Source organism: Ruditapes philippinarum, unplaced genomic scaffold (genome assembly GCF_026571515.1).
Source record: "Ruditapes philippinarum isolate M1 unplaced genomic scaffold, ASM2657151v2 ctg12991_1_1_1_1, whole genome shotgun sequence".
Taxonomy (NCBI): domain Eukaryota; kingdom Metazoa; phylum Mollusca; class Bivalvia; order Venerida; family Veneridae; genus Ruditapes; species Ruditapes philippinarum.
In genome coordinates, this window is record NW_026853986.1 from 27,809 (window position 1) to 47,280 (window position 19,472).

At 30.5% G+C, this 19,472-nt stretch overlaps 2 protein-coding genes across 4 annotated transcripts in view; one reads left to right on the forward strand and one right to left on the reverse strand.

The window, feature by feature from the left end:
• Positions 1-12,594, reverse strand: part of LOC132738621 (uncharacterized) — a 40,393-nt gene extending 27,799 nt beyond the window's left edge. The window contains exons 1-6 of one of the 3 annotated variants that reach the window (XM_060726178.1): positions 12,315-12,594; positions 7,129-7,164; positions 4,410-4,509; positions 2,492-2,645; positions 369-561; positions 94-124 (exon numbers count right to left, since the gene is read on the reverse strand). In XM_060726178.1, coding sequence (XP_060582161.1) covers positions 94-124; positions 369-561; positions 2,492-2,645; positions 4,410-4,509; positions 7,129-7,164; positions 12,315-12,341 — 541 coding nt within the window. In that variant the 5' untranslated portion in view covers positions 12,342-12,594. Of the gene's footprint in view, positions 1-93; positions 125-368; positions 562-2,491; positions 2,646-4,409; positions 4,510-7,128; positions 7,165-12,314 lie in introns of those variants that run through there. The other 2 variants (XM_060726180.1, XM_060726179.1) reach the window with 2 other exon arrangements.
• A 1,007-nt stretch (positions 12,595-13,601) lies between these two features.
• LOC132738623 (ficolin-1-like) lies at positions 13,602-18,338 on the forward strand. Its single transcript, XM_060726182.1, has 5 exons — positions 13,602-13,763; positions 14,421-14,517; positions 15,092-15,259; positions 16,342-16,533; positions 18,277-18,338. The coding sequence occupies exons 1-5, from the start codon at positions 13,737-13,739 to the stop codon at positions 18,336-18,338; spliced, it is 546 nt and encodes a 181-aa protein (XP_060582165.1). The 5' UTR covers positions 13,602-13,736.
• The last annotated feature ends 1,134 nt before the right edge of the window (positions 18,339-19,472 follow it).

Consider the following 19,472-nt stretch of genomic DNA (forward strand, 5'->3'; position numbering starts at 1 on the left):
TCAAACTTACATGCAAAACCTCTATATAAATAATTTATAAAATAATTCAAAACTAACGCAACTTTGTATAATTATAAAAGGAATAATGTTTACCATAACAATATTGATCTTCCAAGTCAGTATTCTGTCGGGATAAAGCAATTTTTCAACAAGGATAAACATGTATCTGTATTATCCACACACTTATAATTATAGTAACTTTTGCATTACAGTTTTGGTGCACACAGTTAATTCTAGTATATTTCACTGATAAAGAATTATAGTAGGATATCACTTAACAAACAATTATAGTATGATATCACTTAACTAACAATTTGAGCTTGTCAAATTTGGCTTAAAGTGAAAAAATAAATGAAGTGAAATATTACCTTCTTTCTCCACCACAAGCTTTGTTTGTCCCCATAATCATACAATATTTCCTCTCCATAATTAATGTCCTTCTTGGCAAAGAGACACAATCTTGCAACTTTATTAATGACCCTTAGTTTCATCACCGAGTTTCCATTATGGTTATCATTAACATACTGGCAAATGTGGCTACATTCTCCACTGGCATCGATGCTAGGTGACATGCAATGACAAAATCATTATATTACATTGAAATGCAATTTCTCTACATTGTCATCATACTCTTTAGTAAGTAATTTAATCACCTTTGTTGTTGTATAGTAGAACTATTATTGATAGCTTTATCATGCTACTGTGGTAAAATTTTTCAAACTTAACCCTTTACTTCATATAGACGTGTTTTGGCTCCCCCACCCCCCTTTTTGAGGCCTCCAACAGTGAAAAAATGCACTTTTTAGGCCCAAAAACACTGTGAGAAATGTTGATAAATAAGTTATCACATTTACGGTGCCATGCCCTATCAAAATGGTACATCAGGGGGTTGCCAGAAGAGTTTCAAGGTTTGAAAACCCCCTTTATCGGCCTAGGAAATTTTGGACATGTGACAGGCTAAAAATGGCCTCAGGTTGATTGTAAGGTAACGTGTAGCCAAAACTGAAAAGACTTTTACTCTATCTAAATCCATTGAGAAGTTGCAAAACTTTGAAATCAGTTTTGATGGAAAAAAAAACAATGCAAAATAGTGAACTTTAGCAATTTTGAGACGACCCCCATTGATATGGTAACAAGAAATTTAAAATTGAGCATGCTGTTACAGCAGTGTTCCCATTTACGCACATATGTGCGTATTTTACGCACAAATAACAAAATTCACGTACAGAAATTTAGGCAAGAGGGTAAAAATACGCACAGAAAGTCGGAATCTTAATCATGTATAATTCAAAAATTATTCTTTTGAGCAATTTTTCAAACAAAATTCACTTAAAGTGCATTGAAATTGATGAAATGTGAGAAAATCTCCGAATTCACAATGAAGTTTACAGACCCCCAACTGGGAATTATTGCCGTAAATTACAAATTTGAAATTTTTGTTTTACGATGCCTGTAAGAATAGCCAATGAAAAACAGTCTTAAAATATTAAAAAATATTAATTCTAATATAATTGTAGTCAGCAACAACTGGAATTGTAAATGTTTCTGCAGAAAACTGACGAATTTTCATTTGTCACATATTTTTGCGATGCCGATTTTGTTAATTAAAAACATCAACAAAAGGGAAGCTTTGTTTTGTTCAAAGGTGTGTAGTCACAATTTATATGCTGTTTATGAACTTAGATAACTTCAATAATGTTTATATTAATTGAGATTGAGATATATGCCAGTATGTGTTGGTCACAATTAATTTTACCTAAGGGGGGGGGGGGGGGGGGGGGGGGGGGCAGTGATGAAGTGAATCTTGAAGAAAACAGCATAATTGTCTGACGTATGATTTTGGAATTATCCTTAAATTTCATATAAATATTGTACAAATTTAAGTACCCCCTGAATTTTTATTTTACCCCCAGTTTTCAAAGGTAAGGGGTAAAAATACTCCCAATGAAAAATAGAAGTGGGAACACTGTACAGAGGCTATGGTCCATTTAACATTTGTGCCAAGTTTCATCAGTATTGAAGCATTTTTCATAGCTTCATAGCAGTTAACTGTTAACAGGAGGCTTTTCAATGAAAACACCATTTTTCACAATATGCTCATGAGGTAAAGGGTTAAGTTACTCAATTTATCACAACTTCAGTACATTATGTCTTTGAAAAAAGAATGTTTCAGAAAAGAGCCTGTCACGATCTGAACTACCAGAAACCTGGCAGACATCTAAAAAATGCTATAGACATCAATATTTTAGCTCTAGGTAGTTTCAGGAAAGTTTTCAAAGATTGCACTTTCAAAATATATATTCAGCTTCTTTGACCCAGATATGCAACAGACTGGAAAGATATGGGTTTTTCATTCAAGGAACATCCCAAGCAAAAGGTATCCAATTTGGCTCAATAGCTTCAATTTTTTTATTTGAAACAATAATGAGACAATATGAAGTCTGATAATAACAACTGATAATTAAATTTGAGAGGCCAGTTAAGGAAATACCATTGTCGTTTTCCGTTGTAAGAGAAATAAAACATCATGTTTGCTGGATTTTTTCTCTCTCGTACTTCAGCTTCCTCAATGCTTATTCTCTCTCCAGCATATTCTAATAAAAAATCACCTTTTTCAAAAGGTGTTTTTGAGAACACTCCAAATCCTGAAATCAACAAGCAATTATCAAAGTATTGCAAGCAATCCATAAATCCCCTACCGGTTAGAACCCCAGCAACATTCTGAAGGGCCATTGGCCATTCACTTATGTTTCTATTTTAAGTAAATTTGTTGAAAAAGTTCTTTAAAAGTGATCACAGGAAACAGTTTTTATGTACAGAGGGAAACAGTTTTTATGTACAGACAGACGGACTGAAGAACACTCTAAAGTTATTTTTTAAAACATCCCTGTTATCAAAATATAATATTTTTAAAAGCAAAATTTTTAAAAAGGAGATTACTCTTGAAATAAAGATGCAAGATGTGATACATGATGTGAGTGTAACAAAGAACAATTAGTAATGAAGGTATGAATAATAAATGTTTATTTTGAATTTGAAGTAAATGAAAGTTAAAAGAATGAATAGGAAAAATTAAAAGTTTAAGGAGGAGATTATTCTGGAAATATGGATGCTAGATTTATAAACCTTGTCATAATTATTATTATGATGTGGGAGTTTGAAGAAAATCCTATCACGATTGAAGAAGTTGGAGTAAAAATTACCAATTTCTCAAAAAAAAGTCTAAGTTCAAAAGGGGCATAATTCTGGAAATAGTCTTGCTAGAGTATTGAACTTTCTCACAGATGTTGAGTGACAATAAGAAACATTTATTTAAATGAAGTTTGAAGTAGATACATTCAGAAAAAAAGAAGTTATTAAAAAAAAACAATATTTTTTTTATGAAAATTTTAAGTTCAAGGGAGGGTAATTCTGATAAATTTTGTCCTATAGTTGTAAACCTTGTCACATATGATGTGGTTGATGACTAGCAACTTATATTTAAAGTTTGAAGAAAATACCTAAAGAAATAAAGAACTTATAGTGAAAAAACTTAAAAACTAAAATCAGAAATCTTGAAACTCAGTCTTATTTGTTGCCATAGCAACCAGAATTTTCAACATAGGAAGATAAGAAAAGGATGTTCATAATTTCTATACTGCCATCTACCCATATGTCAAGTTTAATAAAAATATTTTCAATAATTTTTGCGTTATCACTGGATCCAGGTTATGTGTAAAATTTGCCATATTTTCAGTCTATTTGTTGCCATAGCAACCACAATTTTCAGCATAGGACAAAAGAAAAGAAGTGCATAATTGCCATAATGCCATCTATCCATAATTTAAGTTTCATAAAAATATTTTCAGTACTTTTTGTGTTATCGTGGGATCCAGGTTATGTGTAAAATTTACCATATTTTCAGTCTATTTGTTGCCAAAGCAACCAGAATATTGAACATAGGAAGAATTAAAAAGACATGCATAATCTCCATACTGCCATCTATCCATATATCAAGTTTCATTAAAATATTTTCAGTACTTTTTGCATTATCCTGGGATCCAGTTTTGTGGACGGACAGACTTATTTAACTACGGAATGAAGCTCATAATAATCAAATGTTTGCTCGGACGGACGGACCGAGGGACAGACAGATGGACGGAGGGTTATGAAACTGTAGAATGCTTGATTTTTAGGCAGACGGAAAAATATTTTTACATATTTATTTAATGTAGCTTTAAAAGAGAATTAATTCAGATAAGACATACTCAGCTGGTTTTACCATTTTTTCCAGTTATGAATATATAAACGTTAAGTGTTATGTGACATAATGTCTTTTTTCTGATGAATGGAATTACTGATACTATTTTCCTAAATTTTAAAACCTTATCTGGAGCTCTGCTAAAATGACCTAGAAACATCTAATTTACCTTTGTAATCAGATATATATTTGACCTCAAAATCTTCCCTGTCAAACCCTGCGTTACAGAAGAATTCAGCGTCTGCATCTGGAGATTGTCTTTTCCTTCTCTGAGCAAAGAAAATATAAGAAATATGCTAACCTTTCTCACTTTATGAATATTCATATTTCCACCCCTAATAAGACTGTCACTTAAAAATCTTGTTGTTTCTAGATTTCATGAGGACTGTTCAAAGAGTAATAGGACTAAAAGTCTTGTATCTTCATTATCAATTTAGAATATAAATATTTCTTCAGTTGAAGCACAAGAGTATAATATTCTTGAAACTTAACAAGTGTTCCCTGTGATATTGAATAACTATGGTAACACTCACCTGGTGCAGCACATAAGAAATTTATTGAAGCTTAGTTGTACTTATGATTTATTCATAATTTATTTTCTTTTTTTGCCATAATATATTCCACCAACACAATTTATTATATTTCAGTGACATTATACCCAGATTTGATGTCAAACATCAAATGTCTAAATAATCAAGCTTTGAACAGCAGTGGTCATAACATAACATTAAATGTAGAAATCTGACAATAGTTAAAAAATTGAAAATGTGTGCTATTGTTAACCTTTGCCAACAAATTGGCGATACTCCTTCAGATACACACAAAAACATAAAATAAACAAATTACAATTAATCAACTATCAGGATACCAGTTTTTCAGATTGTGCAAGCAATTCAAATATGGCAAATAAGAGATCACAAACAGGAAAGGTTAAGGATGATAGCGGGAAATTGACGGGTATTTGTGGCGTCAAATGAAAAAGTGCTACAAAAGGATCGACGGTACAGTCCACAAATTGTTCGGCACATTTAATGTCTGCATTGGGTCTACTGATTCAGTTGAGTTCTGACCAAATTATTAAATATTTCAATAAATTATATACATGTTATCAATAAATTAATATAATAATGATTAATAATAATGATTAATATTTTTCCCCCCAAATTTTCTTTTAAAAATTATATGCTGCTCTAACAGGGCTCTAACAACTCGCTATTAGAAGAGTTTGACCATCAGAGTGAAATCTTCTTCGCCGCATTTTTTAACTTACCGTATCACACAGCGCATGCCAATAAATTTAATCCTCGTCTCCAGGCGTAAATCAAAGAGAACTGATTACACACTGTTACTTCCGATAATTGACAGCAATTAACACATTTAAGTTGAAGTTAATCAGGAAGAAAACAGTATAATTATAAATGGTCAGATGATAGAGGGTCTTAGAAATTAATTTTCAAATATTTTCAATCACTTTTTAACATACAGTGTTTCCCATTTGGAACATTATATACTTGTTTAATTTAAAAAAAAATAAATAGATCTAAATAAAAATATCTACATTTGAATGAAATTAAATAAATCTGCACATGTATTCATCTTATATATATAATTTAATATTTATAAATATTATCAAGTTAATAGATAAATTTATCATAAAGCATCTTTTTATAGATGAAATCAATGTGCATAGCACTTTTTCACTTTTCCTTATGTAGTCAAACTTCTCCCGATAGGAGTTGAGGGAGAAGTCACTTCTCCCTAAAATCTTGGTCTAGCTAGAGCCCTGTCTTAGTATGAAAATGTAATTTTCAATTAATAAATATTGTCATTTTCAGAGCAACAGATAAGGTGCGTATTTGCGTATTTACGCAATTAATTTTATAAAATACGCAATTGATTTTTTAAGAATGCGTATCAAAACCCATTATAAAAATTAAAATACGCAATTGTCTTAAAAACCTGTGCGTATTGTCATTTTCTTCACCCCCAAATTAATCTGTCGTACACTCGTTGTTTTGGACAAATTATATCGATATGCATGATATCCGAATATTCCCGAATCAATGCCAACTTATCAACGGTCTCCGGTCTTCGATGGTCCCCGGTCTCCAAAGACCGACTAAGCATGAGACCGTCGATTTGTCTACTCAGGTTGACGGTCTTTTCAGACCGGCAGAGACCGTTGATTTTGCTGAGACCGTCAATAATTAGGTCCCAGCTGTATCAATAGACGCTTTGAAAAGCAATATGGCGTCGAACAAAAGGGAAAATGATTTGAAACAAAACAGTCGCAAATAATCAAAAATCAGTCAGAAAACGAACTTGTTAAAAACAATATGAAATATAACAGGAGCATTTTATATAAAAAAATAAAACAATTGTGAAAAGTTCTAGTAAATTGTTTCTTTTTAAAACAGTTAAGATATCTAAATTTAATTTTATTGATATTGAAACCATAAAATTCATATCTTCATAATTAAATACCCAATTGATCTTGAAATCGAAGGGTATCGAGTTTTTGAATACCCAATTCTATGGAGCCAATACCCAATTCCAAAGGAAATGATGGAGTGATATCCAATTCACTTTTAAAGCTTATCTGTTGCTCTGATTTTACTTATATAACTGGGGGAAAAGGCCTGCATGATGTGATCTGACAGACTGACTGCCAAGCTGACGCTTATATTCCCCCTAAACTTTGTTTGTAGGGGTGTAATTACTTGTAAAATGCAAAACTCAACTTTTCAATTTTATCCAAAAAAAAAAACAAAACAAAAAAAACAAAAATTGATGGACTCTTAAAAAGATCAAAAGTGTTGCTGAATTGGCCTTTAAGTGCAAGGGCATCATGCAACAGATTCCTACAAAATACTTATTTTTAAACCTACCTTGAAACTTATTTGCTTTGCAAGGGCTTCCTTCAACTGAAATATAAAAATCGTTCATTTACAGGTCATATAATTTTTTGAATCTCAACTTAATTCAAAAGTCTGCAAAGGCAACAGTAACTACCAAAACTGGTTGTTGAATTTCAGTAACAAACAAGTAATGTCAGAATGACATTTACAAATCACCCCCCAGGGTTTTTTTCCAGGATTTTGGGAACATCATCCATACCCATGGAATTGGGAATTTCAGCGATGTTTTTTAAAATTTGGGAAAAATTGCATGACTTAAATTTTGCAGTGATTAAATAAATGCAAAGAATGCAAAGAATAACTGTCAGGAAGGCATCTTCAAACTATTAACAGTGGAGAAATCCTTATTTTCCAAGATTTTAGAATTTGTTATTAAATATTTTTATTTTGTAAATTTGGAATTTTTTCCTGTGGATTGGGAAATAATATACTATTTTCGATTGAGAATATGACCGAATATCGGCTATAAAATAAGGCAAAAAAATCCCTGCCCCCATCCACTTTATGCATTTTAACAGCAATAAAAATTTTACTACATAATGCCAAACATCAAAACAAGAGCCATGGCAAGTGGGGATCACGCTTGTCTTTCTTAATACCCAAGATTCAATTCAAAGGCCAATTTTGAAAAATAAAAGAATATTTCTTGTAATAAAACTGATATGCATGGGAAGATTTATACAAATTATGATGAATTCATATTCTGAAGAGCGTTTAGTTATGGCTTGATAATTCATATTTTCATTTGTTGGAAGTGTTTTGTATTTTTTAAATAATAAGTGTTGGTGTTCTCAAATAATATGATGAAAACATATGAAAAGTAATTATTACCAGTAATATTATAGTTCTTGGCCGATTTGACCAGTGACGAGTTGGAATAGGGCCGAGCTGAACCAGAGTCGATGTGCTAACAAAAACTACAGATGCTTGGGGGTTAGTAGTCTAATATATTAGACGTTAAAGGCTTGTTATAGTTTATGTTGGTCAAGCCTGACGTCTAATAGTTATTGCTCAAAAACGCATAGCATCATAAAAAATTCAAAAAATGTCTAAAGTCTTGCCTTTCAAGCTTTATTCAAAAGCTTATCTTCTTTTCTTTCAATTTCATGCTCAATCATACACAAAAAACTCTCCAACAATGTACTAATCAAATTAAACTATAATATAAACATCAATCTATTTTTGTCTATCAGCCATACTGGTTAAGCAAGGTGCTTTACAGATTGATTCCAAAATTTGGAACGGAAAAATATATTCGAACACACTGGCGGTGCATGGGCTATTATCTCATTTAACAAATATTCCATTAGAATGATCTGACTCTGTTAAATGCTCGCATTTGAATTAGACAATCAGATTTCATGCACTGTATGGCCGCCATTTGTTTATCGGCTGTAAAATGAATTTAAATACATTAATCATGATTTTAATTATTTTGACAAAAAGTATTTAGTTTTTTAGTTTTGTTCACATAAAATAGGTCAACAATAATGTAAACACACGCTGTCTTAATTGTTTTTCTTTCGCCCGATTTTCTGGCGAAAATGCTATGGGTTTTTGAGCAATTTCGATATGATGTTGCTATGCCCAGAAGAAAAATATCTCAAGGGGTTAGATCCTGCACCGCAACCTGATACGCCCCTGTAAACACTCTGTCAAAAATATTTTGATATTTAAACATGGGGGGGGGGGGGGGGGGGGGGGGAATCCCGGGATCCAGGATCGTATTAGATATAGAGGGAAAACTAATAAACTATATTTGTGTTGATTATTGTCTTAATGAAAGGCAATTACACTTTAAGTTTTTATTTTTATTGTATGTAATGAACGTTAAATTAATTTAACTTAGGATAATTGGAAAAATTAAAGACTATATTCTTGAATTGGTCAAATCCCGGGATCCCTATATATTTTAATACGATCCTGGCTTTTCGGAACCTATATTCTTGAACCAGGGCACTAGACACCCAGTGATTTTTCTACTTATAGAACAGACTCCGAAAAAAGGCCTCTTCCCAATTGAAATTTTCTTTAAAATCATGCAGTTTTCCCAAAAATATAAACTTAAACCAGCTTTTTTACTTCCCAAATCAGCAATTTTAGAGATATTTTTTCCCAAAATCAAGAGGCTAAGGCCTGTTCCCAATTAAGTGAGAAAAATCACTGACACCTTTCGGGGACAGGTACCCATATCCTAAACAAGGGGAATTTTGCATTGTTATTAGGCAAATTTATTATGTATTTAGTCAATCTTTTATCACATTTACTCATTTCACTATTTCCTACCATTGGTTTCAATAGTTTGTAATTTTCCTACCATTGAAATCAATAGCTAGTATATTTTTTAATTTAGACTAACAAATCAAACAATTTACTTTAAGTTAATTTATAATAGAATTGTAGGGGATTTTTTTCTGAGATAGGGGAAAAATACATATGATTTTGGGAGGGGAATGGTACCCATATTCGGCCCCAAAAACGACCAAACAAGTGCCCTGTGAACTGGTCAATTCCTGGGATCCCTGTATGTTTTAATATGATCCTGGATTATCTGAAAAATATCTTCTTAGACTGGTCAATTTCCGGGATCCTCATTATTTTTAAAGATTTTTATAACTACTACACATCAAACTTTTTCAGAAATCTCTACAAAAACATTCAAATGATGATCATAATAATATGCTTTTCTCTTCAAAATTTGAGGGGTGAAGTGTCTGGGGGGTGAGGTGTCTTGCTACCATCAAAATATAGGTGCTCACACCACTAAATGTTCGCATGGTTATTTTCAGCCCGATCTGATCAATATGTTTCAAAGTCTTAAGTAAATTCTTACAGCATAATGAATATTTTTTTGGCTTAAGTGTAAATGTGTTGGATAAATTAAAACATCAATATCGAATATTTTAAAGTAATTAGGTTGCCAGCTGATTGTAGGGTAAGGTCATTTACACCTGTTCAATTACGCATTTTGATTGGATAGATTTGTCAAATAGAGTGTCTTATAAAACTTGTGTAGTTTTCGGATGGTGTATGTCCTTGCAGAAGTATTTATACCAGTATTTATACCAAACAATTATTTAGGGCACAAATCGCTGAGAGGTAGACAGACGTTTCACTATTGAGACGGTTCACACCCAGACAGTTCACACCAAGCAATTCACTCCCAAATGGGAGTGAAATGTCTTGAAGATGTTTCACTCCCTTTTTATACCAAAATTATTTTGATACTTATGATATACTAACATAGACCTAAAATATTGAATTGAATTGAACTAAAATAGACCTTAAATTTAATAAATTAAAAAGGAGGATTTCAATTTTTTGTCAATGGCTTAAAACTCAGTTTTTTAAGTTCTATCATTTCAGTTATCTTATTTTCTTTATTGTTTTGAAATAAGGTGTTTTTCTATTCTTTGATCCAAATGTGCAATTATCAGTGATTATCACATTATTTCATTTAAAGAAAAAATATTTTTGATTAAAATAACACTTTAATATAACTAAGTATTTGATCTTTTGTAAACATGGACTCAATAGGCAATTTTAATTTAAAGCATAACAATCTTGTGACATTAACTTTGAGTTACATGTTTTTTGTTGTTAATTTTAAACATCGGATCAAAAATTGTTAAAATATTTTATGCTAGTATAGTGCATTTGTGATATATTTCAAAAAAATTAATGGCCATTGAAATCAGAAACATCTTTAAATAAAATTAGAAGCATTAGGACTTTTTCAATATTTGTCATGTATAATCATTTTTTGTGACTAAAATCAATTATTATATAAACAAAACTTATGGAGAAGTTTCTGTGTTTAAATTGGCTGTTGTCAAAAAATATTTTAATGGTCTAATAAACAACTGATTAGTAAACTGCTGTGTTTATACAACTGATTTAATAGTGTGTCAAACTGTTAGTTGATTGTCTCAGTGTTTATACAACTAATTAGCCAATGAGATAACACCACAATTACTTAAGTTTTTTTAATGGGTTTAATAAATTGATGAAGAAAATAATTTTAAAAAATAATTTATTTTATAGTTTTTATACACATGTTTTGCATTTCATTGTTTAAGACTTACAAAAAATAATCATTACATAGTCAATATATTTAATATATCGATATTTTTTATTATTTGAGTGATACATGTATTTATTACTTTACTGGTAATGATTTCAATATATTTAAACTGATACTTACAATATAGATGTTTTTGTTGTTCTTTCTATGTTATTCTATTTTTTTTTATTTACTATAAATAGAATTTTCTCATGTTGTTACACTGATAATAAAAGTGATATTTCAGAAATGTGTCGTTCTTATCACTCAACCCATAATTAAATGATACCATTGAATTCAACAAAATGAAACATTAAATTGAATTTCCTTTTAATACTGTTTAATATTAATGAAATTAAAATTTGTTTACTTTCCTAGGAAACATCTCTAAAAATTGGGAGTGAAACGTCCATACAATTGACAAAATGGGAGTGAAACGTCTAGGTGTGAACCGTCTTGGGAGTGAAACGTCTCAATAGTGAAACGTCTTGGGAGTGAAACGTCTGACATTCTCGCTGAGAAGGCACGAATCGATGAGAATAAGACATAATAATAATTAATAATACACCGAGATAGGTAGACAATTCCCGGGATTAGTCTACTATATGTTTAATATGATCAGCTTTTCTATAGGCAATCCAGGGATTTTTCCCCCACCACAAATGGGACATCTGCTACAACGATACAACTGGTTTTCAAACAATTTTTACAGATCTCAAAAAATTACCTTTTACCATAAAGTCTCAGTTTAGTTTTAAACCCCCAAGCATCTGTGACAAAAGCAATTGATTTGTCTAAATGTCAAAGGGGATACTTTAATAAACAGTCAAAAATTACAACCGATTTTAACAGCAAATCAACTGATGAAATGGGTACCCGATGAAATGGATCACAAATCTGTGAATAACAAAAAACCCGCCAAGGTCAAGGGCGGGCAAGTAGGTAGCCGTTAAACGACTACAATTAATTTAATCCTGATATTTGCACATTCTAAGTTTTCATTAAACAACAATAATATCAAGCTTCAAATTTGTAATGTAAGGACTGCTGCTTTTAAATCAAAATAAGCATAAAAATAGCTGAAAATACATACCATTCGTTTACCGTAAGAAAGCGCCATTTTCGGTGAGGGCTTACATCCGGTTATCTTTTCGGCGAAAAGAACTTCATTAATCGGAAAGGTCCTTTCATATTTGCACGACACCAAAATTATTTTCTAACAAACAACCGAAAGTATAGAGTTAAATATTCTGATGTTTGTTAAATAAAAGATGTATTTATATTTATGTATATTTTTCTTATTGAAATAGATTACAGTTTATGAATCAAGTTTTGTAATAGTTGTTTATTTTACCCTAAGACACCCCTTTTAAAAAAATGTCTTTTATTAATATATTTTTAAGCGGTATACATGTTACCAAAGTTTCTTAAATGTTTATATTAATTTTCACATTAACCAGAGTAAGTGATGATTATTATCTCGTAGTGTGTCCAGTGCTCTGTGTAGCAGCGAAATAATTTTGAAATTCATGTAAAACACAACTTAAGCTTACAAAATAGCTTTGTTTCATTCACACACGCACACACAGTCACGCACACAGACAGACACACGCACAAACACCATGGAATTATACTTACACATAGCTGGTGAATTCAAATTTTAAAAAAATAACTTTCCGCGGATATGACCTTTTTCGGTAAACATAGTTGAGGTCTATATTTTAAAATTGAAATCTCTATTGGTGTGAAAAAAATAATCGTTTTTGTTATTTACCAACTAAAATTAGTATAAGTTGTATGTTCATATCCATTTTCGGTTAATTAAGAAAATTACACGTAGTAAAAAACAAAATATATGGCCTGATTCTTAACAAGAAAATGAAGTTTTCACAGGTCTCCTTTGTGCATATTTTTATATGTGTAGAAGTATACATGCTTGTTTTTAAAATCAGTTGCAATGCAAAAAAAAAAGTATAACAGAGTGTTATATTCAATAAAGATACTTAATCAACTGTTAATAGACTATAACTTATAATAAAAACACTTAAGTCATTGTGCATAATTCTTTTTTTCCTACCCAAAACATTAAGGAGACCAGTTTTGGTCTCCTTAATCTACTGGTCTCCTTAAGCAATATCTATATATGTTTCAGGTCTCCCGAATGAAGATGATATATATATATATATATATATATATATATATATATATATATATATATATATATATATATATATATTACGTCATAAAAGACATAAGACATAGTAAGATTTACCAACTATGTATAATCATTTTGACAAAAGTATATAATAGATAAACGTCTCCTTTATCGTTTTTATTTACACAATTTAGGAAGTAAGTTGGTGAAAACACTTTCTCCTGACACAAATACTTTTTTGTTCTTTGCGTAGTACCAAGTGATTGTAAAGAACTCCTTGATAAGGTTTCTGAGGCGAAAAGTGGACAATATGTGATAGAACTTTGGACATCTGGTAAGATTTTGACTGTGAATTGTGACATGGAAACAGATGGCGGTGGTTGGACGGTATGCAGATTCTTTCCTGGTTCACATACTCACATAATAAAATTGTTGAAATATATTTACTATGAAACATTTCCATTTTAACATTTATTTAAATCATGATGTGCTGTTCTTTTGTCCAGTACGAACAACCAGTCAAATGGTACCAAATAGATGTCAATATCAAATTTCATTTTACTCCAATTTTCAGGCAAACTGTATCTGTAAAATTGCACAGACTATATTTGTTTGTTTTAATTCCCGTATAAATACACTATCGACAGAGTATATTTTAGCCGATATTTCCAATAACGTATAAAACATTATTTTCATTCGCATTCAAATCTAGTCCGGTGTTGGGTAAATTATATTTTATCAGCTCATTGCGAAATAATCAAACTATGATTTCAACATCTACTGTAAAGCATGAAGTGATGTGTACATCCACGTTTTTGACGTTGGAGTCAATGAGTCAATTGTTATGGGGCAGGTAAAATGATTAGAAGTACAAAAGTTCCATTCCAAATAACAAATTAAAGAGTAAGCACTTTAGTCCTTTCTATGAAATGACCTGTAGGCCTTAGCTATATAAGACTTACGTTAAACAAATTGAATTTAATATTTAAAGCAATAATTATGTACATTATTCGTAAGCGCTCACGTTGTTTGCGTTTCTTCTAGATATTTCATAGGCGAATGGACGGGTCAGTGGACTTTTATCGCAAATTTACAGAATACGAGAATGGCTTTGGGAACGTTGATGGAGAGTTGTGGCTAGGTATGAAAAATATGTTATTCCTTGTAGCATTGGCATTTTAAAACAAATATAGTACAGTTATTGCGTAGTCACCTAAGGTAAAAAAAATCACCGCAATTAAAATAAAACACCTTTTGTTGCAAGCGTAACATAAAGGTAGATTTGTTAAACATGGAACAAATAATTTAATAAGCGGATACACTAAGAATATTTAGATAAGAAATTTCTTGTTGACCGTAATGCATTGCTTAAAGTTTATTGATATTATAGTAAGTTGTTTAAGTGTATTGATAAACATATTAAGTTGTTGAAATTTATTGATATTTCAAAACATAAGTTGTTGAAGTGTATTTATAAACATATTAAAATGTTGTATTGATAAGCATAAGTTGTTGAAGTATATTGATAAACATAAACTGTTGAAGTTTAACGCATAAGGCAACCCAACGGGTTTAAATGTCTTTAAATAGAATGCAATGCTATTATGATTATTACGGTTTGTAATTTTGTAGTATGAAGTGTTGAAGACTGAATTCTACTGAATATCTTGGTAAATTTCTAAATATTTATATTTACATTTGATATATTTTCGCAGGTTTACAGTATATACAAGAACTAGCTGAACAAGGTTCTACTGAGATTCGTCTTGACATGACAAGAAATGATAGTACAACAGGACATGAAACTTGTCCAGACTTTAAATTAACAGAAGGAACAAAATATAAACTAAACATTGGGCCATGCAAAGTTGCTGGCTTTCTAGGTAATTTATCCTGACAGATTTTGGCTTTTTTTCTATTATATCTTGTTCATTTCCTTTTTGTTACTTAGCTAAATGAAAGCACATCAGCTTTAAAACCAATAAAGGGAAGCGACTGACACCAGTTACTGTATGAGGCAAAAACAAATTCTTTTTTTTTTTCATAGACAAATTAGGACTCATAAACAGAATCTCTCACGACTTCTTGATTCGTCATGTTATGTAGATTATACAGTTATAAAGACACATTTTGCCTCAAAAATGTTTTTCAGTTTTGTTTCTCAAAAGCTTTAAATTTTTTGTTTCCAAAACACGAGTCATTGACTGACAACCTGAACCATCTGTTTCATCTGTCGGTTTTGACACTAAGTACAGATATGGTGGTTTATAATTTTGTATTGAATTTGTTTATATTTGTGTCTACGTCTATGACAAATAATTTCACATTTATCGGTACTTTCGTCAGGAAACAATCATCTAACATGTTTTGAAACCATTATTCTTTTCTAATTTATTGTTTCTGAGGTAAACTGTGACTTAAAACTATACATGTTAAAACAAATAAAAGAAGACATATTACAAAAACAAAGACAGATTTGATTCCTATCTTTATTATAGCAGAACCCATTCATGTCTGAAATTTTATTGTTGCTATATTATGCCTGATATAAAATATAAAATTTTGCTATAGTGAACTTTGAAATTGTCTTTTAGTGTTCGTTTATACATTATAGTATGATACTTTCAATGTATTTGTGAAGAAAGCAGTAAATGTGCATAACATGAAACGCTGACTTATTAACCTGGTCTCTGATGGAGCAAAGTTTCCAACTGATTGGTTTAGAAAATCAACAAGCTAAATTGAAAATATTTGTGGTTCTACTGCTCTGATATTGGACCTGCTTTGTCATAATGTAAATACGTATTATTATAATTGTATAACATCCGTGATGAACCGAATGAGGTGTTTTGTATGATTGTGGGGATTTATGAAATTTGGGCATGTCAACATGCAAACTGTCTTGATGCAATGTAACAATGACAGTGCCAGAACTAATTAATGATGTCTTTTTATTGCTATGCAGGAAAAGGATTTGCTTATTATTATCGAAATTCATTTTCAACTAATGACCGTGATCTCGACATGTCATCAGGAAGGAACTGCGCTGTAGAGTATCATGGAGCCTGGTGGTATCATGACGATTCTACTTGGGTCAACCTAAATGGATTGTATGTGGCACCAGGCACGGAATGTGAATTTCCCGGTGCCCGGGATCGTAATTGTGGACACTACCATTATTATTTTGATAAATATTATGCATTGAAATCGTCATCAATGATGATACGAAGGAAATAAAACAAGTAATCAAATAACAGCTCTTTAATTCGGAAAGTTCAGAATGATGTACTCAAAAGATTTTTTTTGTAATTATTAAGGTTTGTTTTTGCATCAGAAATGGTGTGAATTTTAGAAGTTTTATCTATGACTGTAGTCTTCTGTAAGACATTGAAATTGTCAGTTATCGAAATGGTGACATTATCGCATAACAGCATATTATCACGTACACGTCACCGTATAAAACTATGTGAAATCATAAAAAAATACGTGACATCATATAATCCGTTGAAATATTAGTATCACCAGACAATATTTAACCATTTGTCAGCACGTAAATACGTGACAATACAAAATGAAAAAAAAACCTTAATTTATTTTTTTAAATCTATTATTTTTGTTTGTTTAAATGTATATATGTCTTGTCCTGTTAGAATTAGTTTAAATCAAAATTATATCCGATGAAAATCTAAAGGCATTGTCATATTTTATATTCAACACCATTTTTTTGTGTTTTCTACACTAAATGTGTTTCCTTTTTAACAAAAATTAAGCTATTTTACGAGTAAAGAAGCTTTAAAAAAAAAAACAAAAAAAAAAAAAATTAAAAAATTAAAAAATAAATAAGTAGCCAAAAAAAAAAATAACAACAACAAAAACACATGTATTTGTATAAATCAAACGTTGAACTCAATAAATTCTTATAGGGTTAGTGTTTTCATCCTTATAAACCGATTATGTTAATTATTACAAGCGCAAAAATATACATAAAGCGCCAAGTATCTAAACTGCATGTGTCGCGATTATATTCTGAATAAAGTTCAAACAACGTAATATATAATTCCCTTCTATAGTGGATATAAATTAACTGATCAACTGGGCAAAACCCTATCATACATGTAGTTTCATAGCCTACGGACCATAATAAAATATAGTGTCGGAGGTTAGAAAAGATGTTAGATAGCCTCAGGGATTTACTCTTGGATCTGATATTATCCCTAAAAGTTGCCCCCCTCCCCCAGTCCCTGTTACATCCCCCAAAATATAATTAAAAGTCAATTTCTACATTTAGTATTCATTACAACAATAATTTTAGATAATTTTCATTATACCTCTATAGTATTAGTTATACAAGAGTAGCGGTATGAAAATGGAAGTGGGAACTTAAGAGATGTTTTGAAAAAAAATGGGGAAAAATGCATGATTTTTGCAGTGATTAAAGGAATGCAAACAATCACTGTCTCGGATGGTATCTTTAAACATTTAATCACCGTAGCATTGAAGAGCCCATTATTTTTTTGAAGATTTGAGAATTACGTATTAAATAGTTATATATTGAAACTTTCGATGGGAATTCTTTCTTGTAGATGAGGAAAATAATATACTTTAATCAAATGGGAATATGACCGAATATCGGCTATAAAATATACCAAAAGGAAATCCCTGAATATCAGAGCATACGTCTTATCCTTGTGAGGGAGACCTGAAATGCAGAAAAAGTTAGTTTATCTATATTTAACTGGCATTAGATATTTGACAAAAGTAGTCCAATCACTGATACAAGCAGTTTTGATATCATGCATTATTATTCACCAGTCCATTACACGTATCTTGTTTAATGTTTTCACATATTTTTTTTGTATTTTGTATGGTTATATTGATTATATTTTATATATATTTTCAGCGTTTATGATACATTGTATGTATACCAGTTGTATATTGTATGGTTCTACGTTAATCGCCTAGACCAACATATACTTTCATAGTGAATGGTTGTTTTGTAAAAATTGTAAAACAATTGTGTTATTTTCTACATCAAATGTGCTAACAAATATATAATTTCATCGTTCATCATGTATAATTACTGTGTAAAAATGTAAAACAAATGTTAACAATGTAACTATATTTTATGCTTCTACATTAAATGCCTAGACAAATACATACTTTTATCGTGAATAATTGTTATAGTGAAAATGTGAAACAATTGCATATCAATATATGCTTTTGAATTTATGCATAGAAAAATATATACTTTCATAGTATGTGAGACTTGTAAAGCAGTTGTATTTTGTATGGTTCTGACAAATATATACTTTCGTCGTTCATGTTGTACAATAACTGTGTGAAAACTGTAAATCAATTGTGTATTGTATGCTTCTTCATTAAACACCTAAAAAATCTTAGACAAATGGACATTTATCATAAAGGGAAGGCATAATATGTAACATAACATATAAACAATAACGTATAACATAATATATAAACAATAACCAAACTGATTAAGCAAACATTTATTTATTTTCATATTTTTATCAATTCCTAATTGGAAAGTTAAAGCTGCAGATGTAACAGTACAAAATGTTAAAATGTTCATAAATTATACGTGTTGTTCTTGTAAACACAATCATCGGAAATTCTACACAATATATTAACTAAAAAAATTCAACTAGAATCTACACACAAGATACATGTATATATGAGAACTTTCTAAAGAAATATAAATACAATGTAACAACATTAATTGCACTTTATAAGTAGATTCAACACACTATAACAATAGTTTAATAAATTTGTAAAACTAGACTTTCTAAATTATAATGCACAAACAACAGTACACATTATAAGTACTAAGACATTATCTACAAATATCATAGAAAAGTTGTGATCCACACAAATCCAGGAGTTTAATAATTATCAGTTTATAGTTTATACTCCATATATTCACTGTAAAAGAAAAGTTAAAAATTATGTGATTACATCTCCTATGAATTTTATTAATACTTATGTCTGCTCTTGTAACAAATACATCATAGCAGATAAATTATGTATGTTAATATATATACCTGATAATAGTCAAGATGTATGTTTATAGCAGGAAAT

Coding starts and splice junctions, on each gene's coding strand:
- LOC132738623 (XM_060726182.1), top strand. CDS start 13,737: ATGGAAACAGATGGCGGTGGTTGGACG. Junction 13,764..14,420: donor CAGATGGCGGTGGTTGGACG/GTATGCAGATTC, acceptor CGTTTCTTCTAG/ATATTTCATAGGCGAATGGA. Junction 14,518..15,091: donor TGATGGAGAGTTGTGGCTAG/GTATGAAAAATA, acceptor ATATTTTCGCAG/GTTTACAGTATATACAAGAA.